Below are 23,807 nucleotides of genomic sequence, written 5' to 3'. Positions count from 1 at the left end.
TTTCTGCCCTTGATGTCTTTAGGAAGTGTAGCATCTCATGTGTTATCAAAACATTATCTGCTATTGCTCTTCCTGAAATAAATGCAGACTGATTTTCTGAAATTATACCTTCTAAGAACCCCTTTGAGTCTTGAGGCTAGGATTTTTGAGATTATCTTGTAATAGGAATTGAAGTTATAGAATAAAATTTTTGTTTTCTTCTTTCATTGCTTTCAAAGCATAGTTTTTTCGTTGAAATCTCTAACTGATGTTGTCTTTGTTCACTTGACTTCTTTAATTCCTCCAAAATTGCTTATTTGTTTCTATGGTTTTCGCTTCATTTTTGGATTCTTTATTCCAAGTGGTCGTGAAAGGGGAGATCCACTAATATTTTCATTTCATCATTTTAAATTTAGTGAAGAAAAGATAACATGGGTGATGCTTGAGTTGAAGAATCAAGATTTAGATTATCTTTATTTTAATGATGTGTACTCAACACCACATATGTTAAAGAGAACCAATTCAAGAGTTTGTAAGAGAGGCAATTGATCTCATAAAAAGGGAAAGCATCAAGTAAGTAACAGTTCAGAAACATAGTGGAAGATCTGATGATGAGAGAGGATCTAAGATGAGAAAGTAACAGACATAGCAGAGATCTCTTGTAACATTGCGTGGAATGGTTATGAACTTATGATCCTATTAGCTCTGGTGCAGAAATTGATGAAAAGCGACTTAACAGAAAGAAGCATGTTCAGTAGACAAACCATAAGACATTATAGTCAAACAGAAGGATAGATAGGTGTTTAAGACACAAGGCAGGCAAGCAAGTATCAGAGTATTTAAAAAAAAAAAAAAAAGTATCAGAGTATTTTATTAGACATAATAAGAGTGGTGGTGGTCGCGTTCACATTTCCTTACAAGATAGAGAGATTCCTGGCAGCTTTCTGGGCCAGTATGAGACCATCCTTCTCTCCCTTATCTCCCTAGAGCCCGGTTCTGGTGGTTTGATGTTCTTAAATCGGAGCACACCTTCCTTGAACTGCCTCTCAATCTCCACAGTGAGCTCAGGTTTGCCTCTCACAAAGTAGTCGTGTGCGTATTCACAGTGCTCAGGACTCCTCAACTTTACGGAAACGCTACAAAAAACAAGGAACAATGGGAAATAAACAACCAAAAACATTAAGAATTATAACCAAAGTAGTCCAAAGAAAATAGGTTTACTTACATAGGTGACGCTAAGCCGGCCGGATGAACGTTGGAAACGTAGTAAGTCCATACTTGGGTAGCAGATATCACTGCAGAACTTGTCCTGATTCCAAAAGATGAAACTCTTACCGTCTTGGCTCCATGACACGATCGAATCCGTTTTAGATCATCCACAATCTCATTACAACACGTCCGCAAAATAACGGCGGACAAGTCCTTTGTGAGAAGCTTCCAAGGCCGGATACCTGTAGTACTCTTTAACCCTCCCGGCCATCGGAATCCCTATTAAAAAAAAATATTCAAATCACACAAAGCAATTATATAGGAATTAGATTTCGAAACACTTGACTGAAGCAGAGTAATAAATCGTAAAGATCTAAGATCTCACCTTCCGGTGAATGATGATGATGATAATTCTCTTGCGTTAATCTTCCCAGCCATCGGAAACCCTAAAAAAAAATTCAAATCACACAAACCCAATTCTTTAGAAATTAGATTATTATTGTTCATCCCAAAACTAAAACATTCTAAGGAGGGAAACATAAGAAGCAGAGACAGAATACAAAACGTAAAGATCTAAGATCTCACCTAAAGATGATGATGAGATGATGATCTTGTGTTAACCTATATTGGTATTTTACTGTAAGGCTAGGATGCAGTGGGCCGGATTAAGGTTAACCATTCGAGAATTTAAAATCTTTGCCGGGGTTCGGTTTACTGCAAATAATCGGTTGGAGACCTTTGTTTTACTCAACAATCAACATTATTTACGATGATTTTGTTACTATAATACGGGAAAATTGTCTTTTAAATCCTGAACTTTTAAATTTGGTTCAAAAAAGCCCTGAACTATTGCTTGGGCACCATTTAAGGCACATATAATTTTGACAAAACCGTTTAAAGCCTCGAATTAATTTGACTAGGCCATATTTAATACGTCGTTATCTCGGCTAACGACACGATTAAACGGGATTAACTTCCGTTTACTGTTCTGTTAACCTAAGTTACGTCGTTTTGAAATTATAAAAACTCCTAAATTTCTATCTTCTCAAAATCGCAATCCCTAATTCCCCAAATCAAAAATACAAACTCTCTCTTGATTTCAGGATGAGTTCATCTTCAGAGAACAATCTGAAGAAGAGAGCGTGGGTTCCCACCGAAGTGTAAGTGTGGATTACATGTGATACCTTTGCTATTAAAGACACAAAAGAATCCGGGAAACTAGGGATTACAATTTTGAGAAGATAGAAATTTATGGATTGCGATTTTGAGAAGATAGTAATTTAGGAGTTTTTCTGTTTCAAACGACATAGCTTAGATTTAACGGAACAGTAAACAGAAGTTAACCCGTTTAATCGGTGTCGTTATAACGAGATAACGACATATTGAATATGGCTTAGTCAAATTAATTTGAGGCTTTAAACGGCTTGTCAAAATTAGTCTGTGCTTTAAATAGTCCAAGCAATAGTTCAAGTTTTTTTTTGAACCAAATTTGAAAGTTCGGGATTTAAAGATAATTTCCCAATATAATACTCAACAATGCTAAAAGTTATTAATTTCATTAATTATACTAGAAATGGAGCATACTTAATTATTTCCATTGTGTCTTCACTTTCTTGGACGACAAGACACAAATGGTAAAGTTCGATTTGGATTCTAATATTATAAACGAAAAACTTTTTCTTGGGTTCACCCCCTAGGGGTTCAGCCACCAATATGAATTAGTTATTTTAGATTGAGTATCTTTTTGAAAAAGAAAACAAAATAATTGTCAATTATATTATGTTTTAATAAAAAAGTAAAAATAAATAAAAGTAATAGTAATTGTATAAATGTATTTTAAAAAAACTATATATAAATCTTTAAGGTTTAAAATTTATCTAAAGTTTAAGATTTAGAATTAAAAATTCAGTATTTTATGATTTAGAGTTTGATATTTATGAATTAGAGTTTATGATTTATCCAAGGGTTTTAGGGGTTATCGGGTTTAGGGGTTAGGATTAGGGTTTAGGGTATCAGTTTTTTGCTGGCGGATTTTAAATTATTTTTCAAAAATTTTTGTTTTTGTTATTATTATTTTTATTTATTTTAAAAATATAATGCAATTGGACAATTATTTTTGTTTTCTTTTTTTAAAAATACTCAATCTAAGATAACAAGTTTCTATTGGTTGGTGAACCCAAGAATAACTTCTAAACGAAAACAATCTAAAAAATAAAAAGATCCTTATCAAATACGAGTCGGCATGTGGCCGATTGCTCCGTAGGAAAGTGACAACTCTTTATCATCTCATACTTGGGAGTATAATATCGTCAGACGAGATTGTTGCAGTCTTCAATTGACAAGCATTTGTCAAGATGTAAACCACAATATCTTTGTCTTGTGGTATTCCACAGTACCCTGACCAGCTGAAAGTTTGCAAACTCGACATAATACATTGGGAACAGTGTCCCGGTTGATTCCACGAAGCCATATAACCTTTTTATGATCCTGCCATCGAGCAAAAGCAGTTGATTCAAACCCAGTACACTACTGTGACTTACACTAGGAGTCTTTTTATAAATAATTAAGAAATATTTAATTAGAGACTATAGTAAAAGTGTAAAAGAAGCTTACTTACCATTTTCATAGAGGTCTAGCTCTCGTAAGTTAGGAATCTTCGAGTAAACCGGACAAGGAGACTAGACGCACAATCAGTGCTTACGCATAGCTCCAAATGCTCAAGCTGGTCGAAAACAAACCTGCCATTGATATATAGCCTGCCTGGGAATGAAAAATGTAGAAAGTCTAATATTAAATTCAAAGTTATCTTGAGTTTCCATATTAAAACTAATTGGCTATAACTCTAACCATTCAATAATTTTTCAACAACCCATGTAAAATTTTTATTCATTCACTAACAATTAACAAATGAATCTATAAACGGACACAGAGTTGCAGTTAATTAACTGATTTACCTCCAAAGATAAGGGTAAGCCGCTTGACGGATGTGATTGATCCTATAAGTCTCTCAATATCAGGACACTTAACATCTAGATATGCCTCCTCCACCTGAGGCATATCCTCAATAAGACAAGAGTGATTATTATTATCATAATCCTCAAGCTTCAAATACTTCAAAGACGGGGTATCTATCACTAAACCATCTACAAGACCATATTGAAGACCAGTAGAAGGTATTTCTAGTGATAAACTTAGCAAAGAGGGGATGATAACCGTGATCTTTCCCATATTGACATAACCACCATAGAGCATGACCGACAGATTTTCAAGAACAGGACAGATAGATAGGAGCTTTCGAAAAGATTGTCCATCTAAGAGCTTCAGATGTCGAAGTTGCAAAGTTTTCAGAGGAGGAAGACCAACCATACGAGGAACATCCAAGCGAATGTTGCCGCTAAGTTTCAAAGTCACTAGAGATTTAGAGGCGTACAGCTACTTGGTAATATGTTGTTCTTGTCCAGATGATCAAGATAACAAACTTCAAGCTCGCGTAAGAAGCGAGGAAACTGCGATTACCATCCACAGTTTGATATCTTCAGCTTTACAACCTGAATAAGCTAAATCGAGGCGGAGGCTTTCGATGACCGAAGCTCTATGTAATGGTATGCTTCTGTCAAGAAAACACCGTAGTGAACTCTCGTATTCGGACTTGAAACCCTTGCATTCAAACATCTGCTAATATACTCGAGTTTTGGTAACCACATCCAAAGACACTCCCATCGTTTAGACAAGATGCTGGTTGGAGATTGCAACTTTTGTGGGGAGAAACGATAATATCTTGACCAGCAAGTCATCTGTTAACCTATTCATTAGGTCCATGTCTCTCTACAACTCTCAAGATACTGCTACCGTCCAAAACCTAGAAAAAAGCTAGATTGGTGGATGGTGAGTTCCTTATTGTCAAGACTCGGGTTTTTTGGCGCAATGATTTATAAACCCAGAAACCCTAGTGTCCGGTTTGAATTCATCGGTTTATAGAAAACCGGTTCAAGACTCCGGTTTATTGGTGTGTCCAAAAGAAGGAAGAGTTTTATATTTAGATTTTAGCTCGAGAAAGTAGACATATTGCTTTCTTTTTGTTCTTATGCTTACGCGACCACTACTCTTTATACAATCCCCTATTATTAGTTTACTGAAAAATCACATTTACAGTTGTCACTTATCACATTTAAATAGTTTAATTTCGGACAAACAAAGACTTGTGTACCTTGATTATTTTAACAAAGCCTTGAATAGGGACCTACATTGATTGTATCTTATTTTCAATCCAAATATTTTATTTCGTCTTTTGTTCTGGTCTTCTGGCCAACCAATCAAAATCGTTTTCATATCTCATCTGTTGCAACATCGCATTCATTGTTTATAAATGGAACTGTTAAATAATTTAAGATACTAACAGTAGTATAACAAAAGATGTGAAGAGGAGTATGATTTGTATCTCAAGCTTTGTTGGTCTGTGTTTACAAGATATAAAGACAAATCAAGAAACTCAAGTACAATTACTTGGAAAACTAAAGCTGAAATAACTTGTGATAATGTTACTTGAGAAATTAAAATAACAAAATAGAAAAAAAATTTTCAAAATTACAAACTCTAAATAAAAATATGCTATCAAATTATTTTTGTCTCCCACTGGTTACTTGTCACTTACAGCAAAAAGATGACCATTGGAGCCAATAGTTTAATAATAGGATTTGAATGTAGTCTAAAAGATGACAGTATTGTGATTTGTGTGTACGTATTTTATTGGACATAGGACAAGATTGTGATGCATTTCTGTTCCATCTCTTCGCTGTATGAACCAATCGTTACTGTAATCTGCCCCATTATGTCCTACTATTTGCTGGATTCTTATCAATTTAAAATATCATGTTAAAAGAATTCATTCATATACATACTTTAACAAATTATACATTTCAATTTCAATAAAAGTCTAGATGATAGAAGAAATACACCCACAAATTGTTTACTTTATAGACACACGTCTATCAAACTGATTACTATAAATTTGGTTTAATGTATCAACCACACATTTTACATATTCGGTGAATATTCTATAAGGACAAGATGACTTGATTAATTAAAAGGGGACATCACTAATGCTTTCTCCTCTTGATTTTAACCTTCAGCCCACCAGCCATGTGAGCCGTTAGAAGAGGAACAAATACCGGTCGGTTTTCGCAAACCGGTATAATCTCAAACCGACTCAAAACCGAACCAACCACGTATTTCATCTGCATAAACGCCATTTCTTTGCCTATACAAACCCTTGGCCCGGCTTGGAACACAGGAAACTTGAACGAGCTCACACTTTTCAAAACCGGTTTTGTACCGTAATTTGGTTCCTCCTCAAACCATCTGTTCGGTCTAAACTCGTCCCAGTCTTGACCCCAAACGTTCTCCATCCTTCCCATACCGTAAGGGAAATAAGTAACCTTGTCTCCTTTTTTCACTGGTGTCCCGTCCGGTAAAACGTCGTCGTTTGCTGCATGCTTTGAGTCCCAAGCCACTGGTGGATAAAGCCTCATTGCTTCACATAGACAAGCTTTCATGTAACTCATTTCTCTCAAATCCTCAACCCCTAACTCCAACGATCCCTTGTTTCTTACTTCTTCAAGAATCTTCTTCTCCACGTTAGGGTTCTCACTCAGCAACCAGAAAAGCCACGTCATCGCCGCCGAGGTAGTATCCCTCCCCGCCATGATGAAGCTGATCACCGAATCTCTCACGGCTTCCTCGTCGTGGCCGGCCGCGAGAAACCTAGACAAGAGGTCTTGCTTGTCCGACACGTCACCACAGAGTTTGAGACTTTTCTTCTTTGCCCGGACGATCTCGGACACGCACACGTGCACGGTCTTGATCGCTTCTCTGAGCTTCCTTTCGCTCCCTACGTTCAACAAACGCTTCAGCTTCCACACGGCGTAAACCGGCTCCGTCGCGCGGCGAGCGCTGATCGCCGCCGCTACGTCAAAAGCCTGGACAAGAGCTGGAACGGGTCGGGTCAAATCAAGACAATTCGGATCCCAACCCAAAGAAACTTTGCAAACTACATCAAAAGCAAAACGTTTCAAGATCTCTTGAAAATCCACCGTCCTTCCTCCATCCGCGGAGGAGGAAAGCACGGGGACGAGGCGGGTCTCGACCTCTTCACGGAGGATCTCGAAAGTGAACTCCCTTAGGGAACGCATTGTAAACTCGTGGCTGGCGAGTTTCCTCTGGGAGCTCCATAACTCTCCGTCCGAGTTAAAGATTCCACCACCAAGTAGGTCTCCGAGGAGGTCGGTGAAAGGTTTGCCTTTAGGGAAGTTACAAAAGTTCGTTTTGAGAATATGCTCAACGTTTTCGGGGTTGGCCGTGACAATGGTTCGGCGGTTGAGGAGGAGTTCGACGGTGATTGTTTGAGATGGAGAGAGACGGAGGAGGTCGGTGTACCATTGGAGGAGACGGTGGCGATTTTTTTTGAAGGAGAGGATTGAGCCAATGAGTGGATACGACTTTAGCTTGGTGGAGGGTTCTTTTTGTGGTTTTAGGGCTTTAGTTGAAAACGAGCAGATTAGTATAAACCCTAAGATTAGAAATAGGACGAGAACTGCAGTGAGAATTTCCATATTTGGAGTTGTTTGTTTCTTCTTCTGGTAATTTGAGTTATGTTTTTTGTTGCGTGTTCCTGATCTGTATAGGAACTATTATATATATGATAGGATAATCATACAAGTTGTGGCTCCGACCATATTTTAGTCCAGAAAACGACATAATAAAAATGATTATTTCATTTCTTATACTATTCATCTAATGTAGTTTTAGATATTTTTAGCCATAAATATATTTGTGACCTTTTAAAATTAGGTTTTTCTGGTATAGTCTCAAACCTTACAAACACATTAATTACTTAGACAAAATAAAATAACTCCAAAATAAATAATAAATTTTATTAACTAACTATATAAATAAATTGACATATCAAAAAAAAAATCGATCATCAAATATTTATCAATCGCCATTATATAAAAAAAATAGAAATGTAGGAAACAAATCATCTAACTAATCACATATTCAATAAATCATTAAGTATCGACAACAATATAAAAAGAAAAACATGCTGGGTAAAATATATAACTATCTATTATGCATACATATATCGAAAAGGAAACAAAAAAAATACAAATGAGAAAGGAAATGGGGGCATCAAACGAATGCACTTAAACTTATACAATCACGTGATTCATGATGCCAAGGTTACTAATTGAGCTAATAAAATATTATTTACAACAGTGAATTAGATTTTTTCTCTATCATTTTTACGCCAATTTTATTTATCATATATATGCCACTTCCAAAAGAATACAACAAAAATGGAAAATGTGTAAGCTCGTTGTATTTGTTGGCAAACGTATAATTAAGCTGATAAAGAAAATATTGAACCACATATTCATAGACGTCGACGCAGCAATACAATCACTCATTGACCCAAAAGGAAATAAATAATACATAGATGTGGACAAGGACAAGCCAGTACTCTCAGCGCACTGGTGGCCAAATCTCCAGCCGAAATTTCATCAGAAAATGTAGACACGCCTCAGACACTGAAAGTACAAAAACGTTTAATTTGTTTTTTTAAGATATTTTTAAACTTATAACTTAATGACAAAAATATGTTACAATATTGAATATAGTGGTTTTTGATTCTCTCAAACGAATTTAGCGGTGTCTCTCAAGTCTCAAGTTAATTATAGTCTAACATATATTTGATGCCAATAGAATAATTAATTTTAGGTGATAAGGTTGTTGGTAGCATGTATTTACAAGCAACATGTGATTAAAAAGAATAATCAAATCGCTTAGCCAAACTGGATTAGTACTGTAAATGTTTATTTAGAATCTCATTAGCTTTATAACCTAATCTCATTAGCTTTATAACCTAATCTCATAACTAAGGCCAGTACGTGATGACATAATTAAATGAATGATCTGTCAGTCTTGTCAAATAATGATCTTTGATTCTTATGGCATCCTGTAGATTTGTTGAATGAGGGAATATCAAATGTATAGTTATATTATATGCAATAAACATTTGTTTAGTACATAGTGGAACTGGTCTGTGCAGTGATTTTTTTTTAAATGAGAATTAGATTCTCTTTTATAGGAGAAATTCGGATCTGGAACTGAACCACACAATCTTAGGTTTTTCATTTTGATAAGTTTTCTATCGAATCATCATAGCTAATGGCATATTTTAATCATACTATAATTATCTTTTTAAACTATAATATTTAAATTTGATCTCACAGCTATGTACAGTGAAATTTGGACGAGTGTAGGTTTGACTGTTCCGCCAATATAAACATGGATGTGTCGGATAAGATCAAGCACGTTGATGAAAATTTTCAACCGAAATTTAAAAACAAATAATTGCAAGATATTATTGATCACTTTTTGTGTGACTACTGCTCTACTAGTTATCGAACTCATTGGTAGCATTATTGTGCACATGGTTCTCGTGTTGAGAGTTGAATTAATCTCATCAAGAAAAAGTCAGAACTAGTTCCGGTGACTTCTTTTCAAGCTCATGTTTCCCAAATACCATCCGCGTATTGATAAAATTTTACCCTCTCTCTCATATATATTTCATTTTTAAGTTTAAACAGTCGTTCAAAAAAAAAGTTTTTGATAAACATATTTTCTTATTCATTCAAAACACATCTACTGTCATTTTATGAACTAATTCGTATTTGCAGAGCTTAAAAACTAAATAAAAGTAATAAAAACAGCAAAACGTAGTATTACTTTCCAAATAAAAGATGATTATATTTGTTTTTGCTAGATCAAAACTGAAACATTTTTATTGACTAAATAGCTTACATTTTCGTGTTCTCTTACGCAACTAACATTTTTTACGTATATGGCATGGAAAAAGTTAAGCTTTTTTGCATTATAAGTACATACATGTGCTTTCGAAAAAAAAGAACAAGGCATGAAGACGATTAGTTATTATGTATGTGAAATATGAGAAGCTAAACCCCATTAACAAATAACTCATATGCAAAATATGGGAGACTGATCTTTTTCAAAAAAGAAAAATGGGAGACTGATGAAGTGATGAGCCACCTGCTCACGTAGTGAGATAAAAAACGGCGTCGGCCAGAGGAGTGGGTCCAATAATTTCATAACCATTACGACAAGTCTCCATTTATTAAAAAACACTGACCAGAAGTAGAGTTTCCCAGAAGTATCTCTCAAGACCGCTCTTCTTGCTTTGATTTGACAGACAATTATTTGTTTTTATGAACGACAAATACCAAAAAGAATTGCCACTATAAAATAGTAGAATTAAAGTGTTTTTCTCTATATTTCGATCTCACAATTTCATTTTTATCATTTTCACCGTCCAACGAGGCTCATGGTTTATCTCATCATGGGTTTTGTTTTGTTTTAACAAGAGGCTCATGATTTGAGTCCACGGTTTTAAAAATAAAAATAAACCAGACATTTGGCCTATATTGCTACAAATAGACTCAACTCTAATAACAATTGGATATGAAAAATTAAGAGCAATGGAAATAGACGAAACCTTATAGCAAAATCAATAAATAGCTTAATTTCTTTTTATAAATTGGTAAAATAGTTAAGAATATAATTTATAAAGTTCAAATTCTAAACCCTAAGCATTAAGCGGAAAATAGGCATTAAAATTCTTATATATAAATTTTGTTTAGTTTGAGATGAAAATTGGAGGATAAACACAACTTGAATAAACATTTAAAAACATTATTTGGAGGATCATACTTCTTACTTGCGGGTCAAATCTTGTTTTGCCTTATTCTTCTTTGCTGAATATTATATTATCTTCTCCACAGTTCAATTTACACACATTACTATCTCAGTACTATTTACTTTATGCGTATTAAAATACTAATCATTATATTATACAGTTCAATTTACACACATTACTATCTCAGTACTATTTACTTTATTGTGAGTATTATTACTACTAATCATTATATTATGAGCCCATCAGGCATCAGCCCGAAAACGACAAACTTCCCGTTAATCATAATCATTTCGTTTACACATTTGGTTTATTGGTTTGGTTTGACAGGTCAAAACGCTGAAATCGTTGTTAACTCAATCTAAACTCTTGAACCATGAGTTTTACGTGTTACAAAAGTCACTAGTACTTCGATCATGGGAAAATGGCTTATTCCCCTACGAACTACTTGTTTCCGGCTTTTTCACACACGAACTTTTAAGCCATGCCAAAAACCAGACGAACAACGGAAATATTGCTTATTTTCTTATGAACTAATTATTTCTAGATTTTTCACACACAAATCTTTAAACTTTGCCCAAAAACCACATGAACTATGCTAATTTTTTAATTAGATACACAAACTATCAATTTTAAGCTAATTCCCCTAAAATCGTAAATTGTGTTATTCAAACATTAACTTAGTTTATGACAGATGTATAGCCGATTAATTTGGGTTGATAAAAAAGAATAATACATCATTTTTTTTTTTGTCAACTGCTCTTCTTCTTCAAAAATCGTCTTACTCTTCATCATCAATTGAGAATAAAATTTATTATCTTGTAGAAGATTAAACGTTTTACATGATGCATAAAGAAATAAGAGCAGTAACACAGCGGATTGGTAAAACTAGTAGTTGCTGCTCTTCTTTCTTTATGCATCATGTAAAACATTTAATCTTCTACAAAATAATAAATTTTATTCCCAATTGAGAATAAATCTTCTACAAGTTAATGTTTGAATAACACAATTTACGATTTTAGGGAAATTAGCTTAAAATTGATAGTTTGTGTATGTAATTAAAAATAGCATAGTTCATGTGGTTTTTGGCAAAGTTTAAAGATTTGTGTGTGAAAAAGCTGGAAATAATTAGTTCATAAGGGAATAAGCAATATTTCCGTTGTTCGTGTGGTTTTGGCATGGCTTAAAAGTTCGTGTGTGAAAAAAGCCGGGAACAACTAGTTTATAGGGAATAAGCCATTTTCCCCTTCGATCATACATCTCAAAACAAAACCAAACCAAACCAAACCCAGTTTCATAATTTAGCACCTTAATTTTTGATAACAACAACAATGTTCTCATCACTATTTGTCTACCAGAAAACCCCTAAAGATACATATATTCATTCACAAGAGCCTTTTTCTCAATCTTCAGTTTGCATTCTTAAGACGCGCAATGAGCTCATCCTGCGAGAGACCAAGTCAAGTCTCTTAATCCATCAGCGAAACAAGAGAGAAGATAAACATACCGGAAGCAACATCACATATTCTTTAAGAAACTATATATAGTGAAAGATATTTTGACTTGCCTTTCTTCCTTTTGTTGGAAGGCCTTTCTCTTTGAGAAGGGCATGAAGCTTCTCGACAGTCAAAGACTGAAAGTCTTTTTTCCCTATACGGCTGTTTGACCCTTCTGTGCAGAAAAAAACAAATATAACATAAATAACGAGCTATGAATTCTTCAAAACTGGAATCAGATAGTATGATCTAACCCTGTCTAGATACATTAGCAGGTCTTTAGTAGAGCCTCTGTCGTCCAGAGCCTTATTTGCAGGCCTATTATATTAGAAAGGTAAAAGATGATCAAACCATGTTGAAGCCAACAGTGAAATTTGCAAGACAGCGTTCGAAACTGCTGCCGAAGAGAGAGATATATTGGCCCTTATTGGGCCTCCTGTATTTTACTTGTTGGTACTTTCTTGCGATTCCAAATTCTCACAAGCCAGGTAATGAACATAATGGTGTAAAGATGGCTAGTTTGATCCAAGTGACTAAGTGAGGTGGCTTGTTCTGTTTGATTTTTTTTTTTGTGACAAGGTGTGATTAGTTTAGACAAGATTCTAAGCCTTGTTCTTGAATTCCTCATTTGCTGTGAGTTAATTTAAGATTTTTCTCTGTATCAAGAAGGAAATCTCAGAGAAAAAAAAATCACAAAGATGACTTTGTATATAAAATTTTTTTTTTGGGTCAAATTTGTATATAAAATTATTTCAGACAAAATCTTCAAAACCCTGTTTCTGTTTTCAATTGCATCACACTATTTTTTGTTTGTAATCGATCTGTAAGAGGACTTGATTGTCCTTCCAGAAGTCACTACTGTCCGGCTCTCTTTGAGATAAGCCATAAAACCAGGACAGCTACTAATGCTGCACCAGCCGCAACTCCACTGTACGCAGGCAGCCCAAGCGTCCGTCTGTACATACTCCATTGCTTCTCCTGATACTGTTGCTCTTCTCCTTCTTCCTCTTCCTTTACCTCCTTTTGAATCATCCAAATATAATTTCAGACTCTGCAAAATTATATAATGATCCAATCAAATTCAGATTGCAAACAACTCATGTTTTATAAACTGCTTTACCTTCCAACCAATTGATTTGGCATGATCTATGGCTGCTTGAAGGTCACTATCTGAAGCAACAATACTTTATCGTGGTCTTCATCTTCATACTGTAGATTATAAGTTATAACCATCAAACACTTCAGGCGAGACAAGAAAAAGGTTTGAATCATCATTGTCTTTTTGAAGAAGTATTATTACGTACAAAATTTGAGGTATTTGTCTGAATCGATATCACTCCCTACTCTCTGAAGGATCGCTGTTATCACTTCTGTCAAACTACGAGTGTCTGCAGTTTTAGAAACCAAATCCATGTGAGTACGTACACACACAAGATTGAAACTGTTTTGCTTGCTTACCGCTAATGAATCTGTGCATTCTGTGGTTCTTGTCTTCGATCTTGAAAGAAAATGTATTTGCTAAAGGAGTGACCTCCCTGTCTCAGCTCAGAAGCTACTTTCAAGGAGCTCTCACTGAAAACAATTTTCCAACAAAGTCAGCAAAACTAGGCAAACACGTTTTAGCGGTTAAAGCTAGTAAAGTGTAAGTGACCTTCTCGTGTCCTCGTCTTCCTCATTGGGAGATAGCTCCATTGCTGAATCCCAAAACTTTTGCATCTCATGTTTGTCTCCTTCTACCTTTCCCGCAGTGGTTCCAGCCTGATCACATCAAAACATAACCACACTATTAAAAAGACGTCTCTAGAAACAAGAGAACAGTGAGAAGTTAAAAGATATGAGACTACTTACTGTGGCGACAGCAGCGTGAGTTACATGGATTACATCAACAACTGCAACTACATCTCCTTCTGCAATACAAGACTTTTTGCCTAGTTAGTCTTCATAAGACTTATGATTATGATCCAAAATGTAACAAATTGTTTTACCTTTGTCCGTTACAGGAAGGTGTAGAAATTTTCCCTCGTGCATGATGTGTAGAGCTTCAACGATTGGTGTGTCTACTGTCGTAGACTCTGGATTCTCAGTCATAACCTGCGCATTCACCAATAAGAACAAACTATTAAACTCAACTGGAGATAGGAATCAAATTTGATCCAAAACTTAGCCTGGAAACTTAGAAAATACATAAACCTAAAAAAGAAGACTAATCACTTAATCCTACCTGTTCCACAGTAGTCTCAGATGGAGGAAGATTCTCAGCCACAACCCGCATCAGTATATCCTTGGAACTAGACAAACAAATAAAAAACAAAAAACTCTTAGAAGCTAGTAATAATAATTCACAAGGAAGACAAGAGAGTTCAGTCACCGCATAATCTAGTTAGTAAGGTAGTTAAGAGTCATGAATGAAAATAAATAAATACATAATTAGACCGAGCTATTGGGCATCAGACAGTTAAAGAAGAACTCACGTAAAAATCCCTCGAAGCTTGTCCTCGACCATCACGACTGCACAGCTTGATTGATTCTCAACCATCTTCTTTGCTACAGTCAACACTGTATCGGCTGGTGAGACTTTCAACACCCTGAAGAAACACCATTATCAAACTTAAACCACTCAAGAATGTTGTTGTAATAAGAAATTAATTAGGAAAAAAAAAAGGAATGAGATTACCTACTTTGAATCATCTGGTATAAGTGTTGATAAAGAAGGTCTAAACATCCGGTCTCTTAGCGTTTCAATGAAGTTATTAGGAACTGAGGTGTTAGTTCCCCAACTTCTTTCAACACCTTCAACGGCAGCAGCTATGGCCTTACCTTTCTCAGCTGCTCTCTCCATACGAGCAATTGCATCGTACAGACACTTTGCTATATCTAACAACGCAATAACCTCGCCGTTTTCAACAACAGGCAGATGTCTGAATTTACCTGCAGGGTTTAAACAAAGATATCAAGAATCCACACGCCAGGAAAAAAATTTTTAAAGGCAAACACATAACAAACCTAGAACCATCTTTTGAAGGGCTTCGACAGCAAGTGTTTCAGAAAGAACAAACATTGGGTTCCTAGTCATAACCTTGGAAACAGGTGTTTCCTCTACATTAATCTCCTGTGAGATAACTCTTGTAGCTATGTCCTGAAAGAAAACGAATGAATAGGATGAAACAAGTATAGTGTTACAACCTTTTGAAAAGATGCTTTGGTAGTACCTTGTCGGTAAGAATCCCACAGAGCATTTCGTTAGAGTCAGTCAACAACAAGGCATCAACTTTGCGAGAAGACATCCTTTTACAAGCTTCGTATATAGTAGTTGTTGCAGGTACCGTGAGAGCTTTAGACAGCCTCAAACGCTTAACAGTTCTCTCCCCTCCCGTTAAACCCCTGCGCTCCAAAATTAAAAATCAAAAATAAAAATCAAAAATAGCTTCAACGAAAAGAGACAACAACCACAACTAAGGACTAGCTTACTTGTTCCTAAAGGAACCGTAATCATACCTAAGAAACCAACATTACAAAGCTAATACATAAAAAGTAGCAGGGCCGGGCTCTCAATTAATAGGCAAAATTTTTAAAAATAAATTTGTCTATAATTTTTCTTCAAAATTTTCCGGAGCATTAAGGCCAATGTTTCACTTGCCTATATGCTTAGTACCGGCCCTGCTAAGGAGCTAAAAGATTCTTGATTATTAGGGTTTATATATACAAGATTGAGACTTACAAAGTGGAGCGTGAAATATTGAGAAATCTTCGGCCGGTGTCGAGTCCACGTTCGCTGATCTCCATGGATTTATTCTTCCCGTGCAATGACGAAGTCGTGACGGTTAAGCTCCGTCTCGATGACCGGTCTTCGCTAGCCATTTTACCAAAAAAAAAAAAAAAAAAAAAAGAAGAAAATCAAAACCTTAGGGAGAGGGAGAATCGTCAACGCTCTTACCAAAATCGATTTAATTACATGTCAAAACAAATCCGAAGAAGAAGAAAACGGTCTTTGGTGAAATCGTATATCTAATAATCAAGCAAAAGGAGAATTGTAACAAAACTAGTTTGATTCAACGCCTATTATTACCAGCAGAACTGGTCGGGTCAGAGCGAAGTAGGGGGGGGGGGGTTAGATTAGTGGTTCCGTCGTGGATTCTATTTTTTTTCTCAAATGTTCGTGAGAAGGATGAAGACGGAGGAGAGATTTAGATTCTTTTCCCGTCCGTCCCGGGAAAGTGATGAGAAAGCGGAAGGAAATGGTCTGTGTAAAACGTGCAATCGGGATTCTTTGATTCCTTTTGTGCGAATTTGGTTCACCTCTTTCTCCTTTTATTTTGGGCAACTTTTATCTTTGGTCATTTACGATTATCTCCTCGAGATTTGCGACCAAACGACGCGTGAAGCAGTGATTTGTTTCCCATTTTGGAAAGGGTGTTATCGTCATTGGGCATTTATGGGCGTTTAATACACGACTCTGAGAGTTTTTTTATATTTTTTGCTAAAACTGTATGAGAGTTTATTATTACATTCTGGATTTCATTTAATTTTTTATTAGTTAGATTTGTCTTTACTCTTCTATCAAATTTCTTGAGATTTCGTCTACGACAGGAAATTAGAGCTGTTTTTACATCAGAACATTTTAATTACGAGATTGAATAATGTTTTAATAGATCATGGATTTGTTCAACCCCATGGTTTTGAAAAGTCTCATATGTGTGTTATAAAACTCACCAGTTTCATTTATAACGTTAGTAATTTGATTAGTTTCTTCGCTCCTCAACGTTGAATTGTCAAATTAGTAGTCATAACGAAATACTAACGAACGATCAACGCACCAACCAGAATATGACTTCATGACCTACGTTCTTATTGGGCTAACAGTAATTAGGCCCATTAAAGTCCAATTAGTATCTCAATTAATTTCAGCTGAATCTCTCGAACGGCCACTCCCCTTCGCAAATACCAATGTCAAAACAATAACCAAAGCTTCTTAAGCTTCATTTTTATGTTTTTTCTTCTCGTTTTCAATACCAATCTGTGCTTGCGAAAGCAAAGGCCACGTTACAGGAATCGGGTTAAAATCAAATTTGTAACTAGGCTTACTGAAGTAAGGCCCATCAAAGCCCAATTTGTATCACGTTTAATTTCACCTGAATCTCTCTCTCGCTCTCCCCTTTCTCCGCAAATCCTTGGAAGAATCCAAAATCTATATCAATGGCGACTTCACTAGCTCGATTCTCTCGCAGAGGACTAGCTCCCAACCTGATCCGCCGTTTCTTCGCCGCGGAAGCGGCGCTCGCGAAGAAGACTGAGGCGCCCAAGCCAAAACCGACGCCGTCTCCGTCGCCTGATCGTGCGAAATGGGACTACAGGGGACAGAGACAGATCATCCCTTTAGGACAGTGGCTTCCGAAGGTAGCCGTCGATGCCTACGTGGCACCCAACGTCGTGTTGGCCGGCCAGGTCACGGTCTGGGACGGCTCTTCCGTCTGGAACGGCGCCGTTTTGCGCGGGGATCTCAACAAGATCACTTTGGGGTTCTGCTCGAATGTTCAGGAGCGGTGTGTTGTACATGCCGCGTGGTCTTCCCCAACAGGTTATTGAGAGTAGTACTCATTATTGTCTTTGCTTGAAGGGAATAGTGTTGTAGCATCTTTGGCTATTGTTGTCACGCTTTGGGTTTAGTATAGTCGAGGTTGTGTTTGTGATAGGAAATAAAGAATCTTTAATGACGTTTATGTGATTGAGCTTAGTATCTAGAGTTGAATAAATTAGCTATACACACGGTATATACATGATGGATCGTCTAGGAAGCTGCCTAGCAGATATTTGGGGACAATGTCGAAGTAAAGGTTATGACTTTTTGAGAGGATTCTGCAAAGGATTTGGCTTTTGTTGATAAAGTCAAGAGCTTGTGTTGTTTGCTCCAAGTTTGAGGCAATGGGTCAGTGTCAAAGAGAGACCAGTCTGTTTTGATTAGAACAATCATGTTTTAGGTCTACTTGTCAAGGCTAGAGCTTGTCTTGGTTGTGTTTCACCATTATACACTAAAAAGTCTTTCACCTTTTTTTCTGAAGCTCTCGCTTTTGATATGATGATTCAAATTTTGATTCTAGGGTTACCGTCCATTTTTGATTGTTTGCTCCAAGTTTAAAGGCAAGAGTCTGTGTGAAAGACATGCCAGCCTGTTTTGGTTAGGCTCTGCAATGTGGAATTTGGACTTCAGGACACACCAACATTATCTAACCAATCATGTTTAGGTTACCATAGGTCTACTTGTCAAGGGCTAGAGCATGTCTTGGTTGTGTACTTGTGTGTCACCGTTATACACCTAAAGTCTTTACCTTTTTTTCTGAAGATTTAAATTTTGATTCTAGGGTTACCGTCTATTTTATATTGTTGCTCCAAGTTTAAGGCAAGGGTCAGTGTGAAAAGACAGGCCAGACTGTTTTAATTAGGCTCTCTGTAATGTGGAAAATGTATTCGAACTTCAGGACACACCAATAGTATCTAATCAATCATGTTTCCGTCACTATAGGTCTACTTGTCAAGGGCTAGAGCATGTTGTGGTCGTATTATCACAATTATACACTAAAGTCTTTACCTTTTTATTATGAAGTTCTTATTTTTGATAATGATGGTTCATAATTTGATTCTGCGGTTACCGTCTGTTTTTGAATTTTCAGGATTACCAGCAGACACGTTGATCGACAGGTACGTGACAGTGGGTGCATACAGTCTTCTTAGATCATGTACCATCGAACCAGAGTGCATCATCGGGCAACACTCGATTCTAATGGAAGGTTCGTTGGTCGAGACCCGGTCAATCCTGGAAGCTGGTTCGGTTGTGCCACCAGGAAGAAGGATCCCATCAGGTGAGCTATGGGGAGGCAATCCAGCAAGGTTTATAAGAACGCTAACCAACGAAGAAACCTTAGAGATCCCGAAACTCGCTGTAGCCATCAACCATTTAAGCGGAGATTACTTCTCTGAGTTCTTGCCTTACTCCACTGTCTACTTAGAGGTAGAGAAGTTCAAGAAGTCCCTTGGAATCGCTGTTTAGGAAGCTTCGTTTTCTTTCTTCAAAGCTTCTCTTATGGGTTTCGCGTGCTTACGTCTCTCTATTCATATTGCAATAATTAGCTGAAGAACATCAAAACATTGAAATGTTTGTCTTGTTTTTTTTTTTTTTGGTTTCTTTGTAAACTGATTTTGGCTGGATAAGGCCAGAGTGATAATGGCGATGACTTCTTGTTTTGTTGTCTGGGGACAAGCAAAAATTTGCAACTTAAATAAACAAAATAATAAATAAACTAAACAAATGAATAATCTTAAATGTTTTATTGTAATTTTGGTTGGAAATAGCAAGTAACATTGTGAAGAAACATAACTACTTCAAACGTTTTACCATATTTTGGTTGGTCAAATACAAATTATGTAATTTATGTTACACGAAATGGGTTACTTGAGAATCTTCAAGTCTCTTCCGTTGCCTATGGTGTCTAATTAATTACGTACGTTAATAACCCATTTCTTATTCTATAAATAGTAAGATTCTTCAAATAGCCATAACACACAACCACTAAACTGAAAAGAAGCAAGAAAAAAAAAATAGGGAAAAATGGAAAGCAAATCAAGAGCTATTGCTTCCTTAGTACTAGTTGTTGTCTTAAGTGTTTCAGGTTTGATGACTCCACTAGTAGTAGTAGCTCATGAACAACCACCACAGTCTCCTATGGACATAGAGAAATGTTGGTCATCTCTCTTTAACGTCAATGGATGCGTACTCGAGCTCTACAAATCAGTATTCTCTGGGAAATTTGGAAATGTTGGAGTCGCGTGTTGTAAAGCATTTTCGACCATTGATGCTAACTGTTGGCCTCATATGTTTCCTTTGAACCCTTTCTTTCCACCTCTTATCAAAGACAATTGTGCACACATTGTTCCACAGTGAAGTGGACCATCGTTTAGCTTTAGAAAACTTTATATTCATGTTCCAAGTCTTATGTAATGTCAAATCAAATAAAATAATCGTTTTCGTAGAATCCATTGAGATTGTGCTAAATTAGTAAATCCATAAGAGCTATGCTCTTAATACTAATTCAAAGAAAGTGTTTTTTTTTTTAAAATGGGCATTCATATTAGAAAACAAGGCACAAGATGTGATTTGTTAGATCACATAATTTGAGAAAGTTTGATGCATAAAGAAGCAAAGAAATAGCTAGAAAGTATTGTGTTGGTCTCTTTAAATTGGATTTCGTAGATAAAAATGTATACTAACACATCAATCACCAGGTAACTATGTTCTGGTACATGTAAACATGTCATATAAATGTTGATGAGTATAAAATTAGACTAGTGTAATTCTTCTTACATAATCCCTCTTGTCACGGCCTAAATGTTGTAATCAAATGCATGCAGTCATACTGCAGACAGACTCATGTGATCTTTGGTTGTATCTTTTTAGGCATATAATGAAATGATTTGTAAAATGAATCCAAGAGGTTGCGTTGAATACTGCAAGCTCAAAGTACCCAAATGTTTTAGACCTTCCGTTAGAGAATAGGGATGCGTCAATGTCATAAAGACCAAGCCAGCACTGTTGGCGTTTTTAGTGACTGATCACATTAAATTATATTAGTAACTTTCTTGGGGTATAAGTCGTGTGTTTCTTGAGGAGAAAGTTATTGTCGCTGATCAACTCGATTCCCATTTTCTTGGCCAAAATGTGATTTTACTGAATATATTTCATATTAGTATATTTCTTTAAAAACTGGGTCGAGCTAAGACTGGGTGCGAGAGACCATTGTTTTCGTAATTGCTTAATTGAATGTTGAGACTAAAAACAATATACTCGAATAAGGTTTTCAAGTTGGTATCATAAAGGAACCAAATTTGAAGTTATAAAATGTAAGTGGGTCAAATACTTTCATAACTTTCACATCTCCCCTTTCAAAACTTCAACAAAAACACACTTGGTTTACAGTTTTCAACTCAACTTAAGTGCTGTTCGTTTGGTTGCCGCAGCTCTGGCGTCTGCGTCTGCGGCAATAATTTTCGCACAAAGTTTGTTCGTTTCATCGACGCAGGTACCGGCGTCTGCGTCTGCGTCTAGACGCAGCGTCCAGCGTCAAGACGCCGAAAAAACTAGCGGTCGCGTCTTTTTTTATGCGTCTACTTTACCTATTTACCAATCCACCCTTAATTTAATTTGCTAATTACCAAAATACCTAAACCTATTGACGCAGACGCTTCTCTTCTCCGATAGACGCCTCAGCTTCTCTTCTCCAGCTCTCTCTCGATCTCTCGATCTCAAACGCAGCTCTCTCTCTCTCATTGTCTCCATCTCCGACACAGACCGCTCTATCATCTCCGGCTCGAGCACTCTCTTCGCCAACACAGACCACGAGCTCTCCCATGTCCGGCTCGACCTCTCTCTTCTCCGACGCAGACCACGAGCTCTCTCATCTCTGGCTCGAGCTTTCTCTTTTTCGACACAGACCACGAGCTATCTCACCTCGACAGAGATCTCTCGATCTACCCATCTCCCAGCTCATCTCATCTCAAGCTCTCTCTTCTCCATACCTTTTCATGACTCTTCTCTTTCCTCTTGTTATCATCTTCCACAGGTCTTCAGAGCTCTCTCTCTTCTTTGCCGCAGCTCGAGCTATGTCATCCTCTCTCTCTTCTCCACCTCTCTCAAACTCTCGACCTTCTCTCCATCTCTCAGGTTACATCTCTTAGAAACTTTCTTAAGTCTCTTTCTGTTTTATAACTATGGAAGCTATCATATCAACTGCAGCTATAGTAACTTCTTGGAGAAACCAGTTTAAGAGTATATATTTCTATCTGTTTTTACAGGAACCCTTTGTTCAAAATAGTGGTCTGAGCTTCTGGTCTTACCTTGTAGCTGTGTGTCTTTACTTGTGATGTTTCTGAATTTGAAACTGTCTAAGCTTTTCGTCCTGGTTCATGGCTGATAAGAGTTTCTAATACATGATAATTGCTAAGGTGGACTCTTCCCATTATACTTGTGGTTGTTAGTAGAAAGAGTAGCTGTCATCTCACTGTTTTTCTTCTTCATCTCATTATACTTCACCAATGGAGGAAGCTCCCACTCTTCCACATCCATGGTTAGTAGTCTTCTGACCGGTGAAAGCCTATCTGGGGGAAGTATTACTGAACAAGAGGTAAAAAGAACGTTTTCAGTAAAGTATATTTGGTGTTTCAGAATGTAAAAGTGCTGAGGTGTTTGTGTTCTGTGTTCTTTAAATATGCTCAGAATCAGAATCTTGAACTAGAGGTGAGAAGACTGAGACTCGAACTGCAACAGTTTAAGTGTACCATGGCCCGAGAAACTGTAAGATACTTACTACCATATTTTCAAAAGTATGTGTCTTTGAGATGGGTTTGTGTCTGATGTTGATGCTTTACTGATGGGTTTCTCTTGTTTGGTATTTGCAGGTCTCAAGCTCTCCCAAGCTTCTCTCACTCAAGCTCTGTCAAGCTTTTCTCACTCAAGCTCTGTCAAGCTTCTCTCACTCAAGCTTCTCTCATTCATATCTCACACAAGAGTGGAGAACAACACGTATTACAGTAAACAAGAGACCTGTTGAGATCGTTTGACTCGCAGCAAAGGCTAAGCTGTTTTGATTCTAACGTCTTTACACAAACCAGAAGCAGCAATGTTACCAAATTATAACTAATACAAATTCATCAGAAGCAAGCACCCAATTACACAACTGAATACTATGATTCTACATTGCAGATAAAAACTGGTGGAGTCCCATCTACAATGGGTTTTTGCTTCATTATATCAACCAGATTTAACCCAATTCAACCTATAATCCTCTCTTCATAATTCGACCATTTGGATATGGCAAAAGCTTCTCTCAGCACTATTACTTGATCAATTACCATTATCTTTCTCTTGACGATCATGAAAGAACCAGAATTCAAAATCATTATCTTTAAAACATATTTGTCTTATTTGTTTGAAGTGATAATTTCAAAAATTAAATGTATGATTTTATCATATTACTTTAGTATAATTTTTTTAGTATGATTGATTATGATTATAAGTAGTTTGATGTATTATTTTTATTTTTATCTAGCTTATGATTTATGACATCAAATATTTTTATATTTGACCAAAAATTTATTACCAATTAAACATAATATTCTTATGGATGTAAATATATTTAAACTACATTTTATTTATTTAAAATACAATTTTACAAATTTTTAAAAATAAAATATGAATAAATAAAAATAGTCGCAGCGTCAACCAAACGAACAACCTAAAACAGCGTCATGCGTCGGCGTTTTGCGGCTGCGTCAATTTCATGCGTCTTTAAAACGAACAACAATCAGCGTCG

The 23,807-nt window shown here is 36.4% G+C and overlaps 5 protein-coding genes and 1 pseudogene across 8 annotated transcripts; 3 read left to right on the top strand and 3 right to left on the bottom strand.

The window, feature by feature from the left end:
* Window positions 1-883: 883 nt before the first annotated feature.
* On the bottom strand, window positions 884-5,007 carry LOC130503767 (F-box protein At4g09920-like; annotated as a pseudogene).
* A 1,039-nt stretch (window positions 5,008-6,046) lies between these two features.
* LOC108809304 (cytochrome P450 94B1-like) lies at window positions 6,047-7,889 on the bottom strand. The gene has a single exon (XM_056998334.1). The coding sequence runs from the start codon at window positions 7,794-7,796 to the stop codon at window positions 6,285-6,287; it is 1,512 nt and encodes a 503-aa protein (XP_056854314.1). The 5' UTR covers window positions 7,797-7,889; the 3' UTR covers window positions 6,047-6,284.
* Window positions 7,890-13,305: 5,416 nt separating this feature from the next.
* LOC108806742 (CBS domain-containing protein CBSCBSPB1) lies at window positions 13,306-16,308 on the bottom strand. Its single transcript, XM_056998335.1, is given in 16 exon segments — window positions 13,306-13,386; window positions 13,388-13,501; window positions 13,571-13,629; window positions 13,632-13,672; window positions 13,769-13,838; window positions 13,909-13,976; window positions 13,978-14,022; window positions 14,102-14,208; window positions 14,299-14,357; window positions 14,436-14,541; window positions 14,672-14,738; window positions 14,922-15,035; window positions 15,129-15,378; window positions 15,454-15,586; window positions 15,660-15,831; window positions 16,169-16,308. Coding segments are annotated over 16 exon segments (1,626 nt in total).
* Window positions 16,309-17,592: 1,284 nt separating this feature from the next.
* Window positions 17,593-19,693, top strand: LOC130503768 (gamma carbonic anhydrase-like 1, mitochondrial). The gene is made up of 2 exons (XM_056998336.1): window positions 17,593-18,025; window positions 19,116-19,693. Exons 1-2 carry the CDS (start codon window positions 17,644-17,646, stop codon window positions 19,490-19,492), a joined length of 759 nt encoding a protein of 252 aa, XP_056854316.1. The 5' UTR covers window positions 17,593-17,643; the 3' UTR covers window positions 19,493-19,693.
* Window positions 19,694-20,050: 357 nt separating this feature from the next.
* LOC130503766 (egg cell-secreted protein 1.4-like) lies at window positions 20,051-20,383 on the top strand. The gene has a single exon (XM_056998332.1). The coding sequence runs from the start codon at window positions 20,051-20,053 to the stop codon at window positions 20,381-20,383; it is 333 nt and encodes a 110-aa protein (XP_056854312.1).
* A 1,088-nt stretch (window positions 20,384-21,471) lies between these two features.
* LOC130503765 (uncharacterized) lies at window positions 21,472-23,513 on the top strand. 4 transcript variants are annotated; one of them, XR_008940998.1, is made up of 5 exons: window positions 21,472-22,159; window positions 22,291-22,440; window positions 22,541-22,619; window positions 22,712-22,789; window positions 22,894-23,513. XR_008940998.1 is itself a non-coding variant. In XM_056998330.1 (4 exons), exons 1-4 carry the CDS (start codon window positions 21,847-21,849, stop codon window positions 23,053-23,055), a joined length of 732 nt encoding a protein of 243 aa, XP_056854310.1. In that variant the 5' UTR covers window positions 21,476-21,846; the 3' UTR covers window positions 23,056-23,513. The 4 variants fall into 4 exon arrangements, 2 of the variants coding, with proteins under 2 accessions (XP_056854310.1, XP_056854311.1); XR_008940997.1 differs by having other exon boundaries at window positions 22,537-22,619; XM_056998330.1 differs by lacking the exon at window positions 22,291-22,440 and having other exon boundaries at window positions 21,476-22,159; window positions 22,441-22,619.
* The last annotated feature ends 294 nt before the right edge of the window (window positions 23,514-23,807 follow it).

Source organism: Raphanus sativus, unplaced genomic scaffold (assembly GCF_000801105.2).
Source record: "Raphanus sativus cultivar WK10039 unplaced genomic scaffold, ASM80110v3 Scaffold1117, whole genome shotgun sequence".
NCBI lineage: Eukaryota > Viridiplantae > Streptophyta > Magnoliopsida > Brassicales > Brassicaceae > Raphanus > Raphanus sativus.
The sequence above is the reverse complement of the archived record's forward strand: the minus strand, read 5'-3'. Positions and strand labels throughout refer to the sequence as shown.

What these genes read in the sequence shown, in the direction of transcription:
- LOC130503768 (XM_056998336.1), top strand. Translation starts at nt 17,644, where the DNA reads ATGGCGACTTCACTAGCTCGATTCTCTCGCAGAGGACTAGCTCCCAAC. An exon ending in CGCGTGGTCTTCCCCAACAG is followed by an intron (nt 18,026 to 19,115) that starts GTTATTGAGAGT and finishes TTGAATTTTCAG; the next exon opens with GATTACCAGCAGACACGTTG.
- LOC130503765 (XM_056998330.1), top strand. Translation starts at nt 21,847, where the DNA reads ATGTCCGGCTCGACCTCTCTCTTCTCCGACGCAGACCACGAGCTCTCT. An exon ending in ACCTTCTCTCCATCTCTCAG is followed by an intron (nt 22,160 to 22,440) that starts GTTACATCTCTT and finishes ATAATTGCTAAG; the next exon opens with GTGGACTCTTCCCATTATAC. An exon ending in GTACCATGGCCCGAGAAACT is followed by an intron (nt 22,790 to 22,893) that starts GTAAGATACTTA and finishes TGGTATTTGCAG; the next exon opens with GTCTCAAGCTCTCCCAAGCT.
- LOC130503766 (XM_056998332.1), top strand. Translation starts at nt 20,051, where the DNA reads ATGGAAAGCAAATCAAGAGCTATTGCTTCCTTAGTACTAGTTGTTGTC.
- LOC108809304 (XM_056998334.1), bottom strand. Translation starts at nt 7,796, where the DNA reads ATGGAAATTCTCACTGCAGTTCTCGTCCTATTTCTAATCTTAGGGTTT.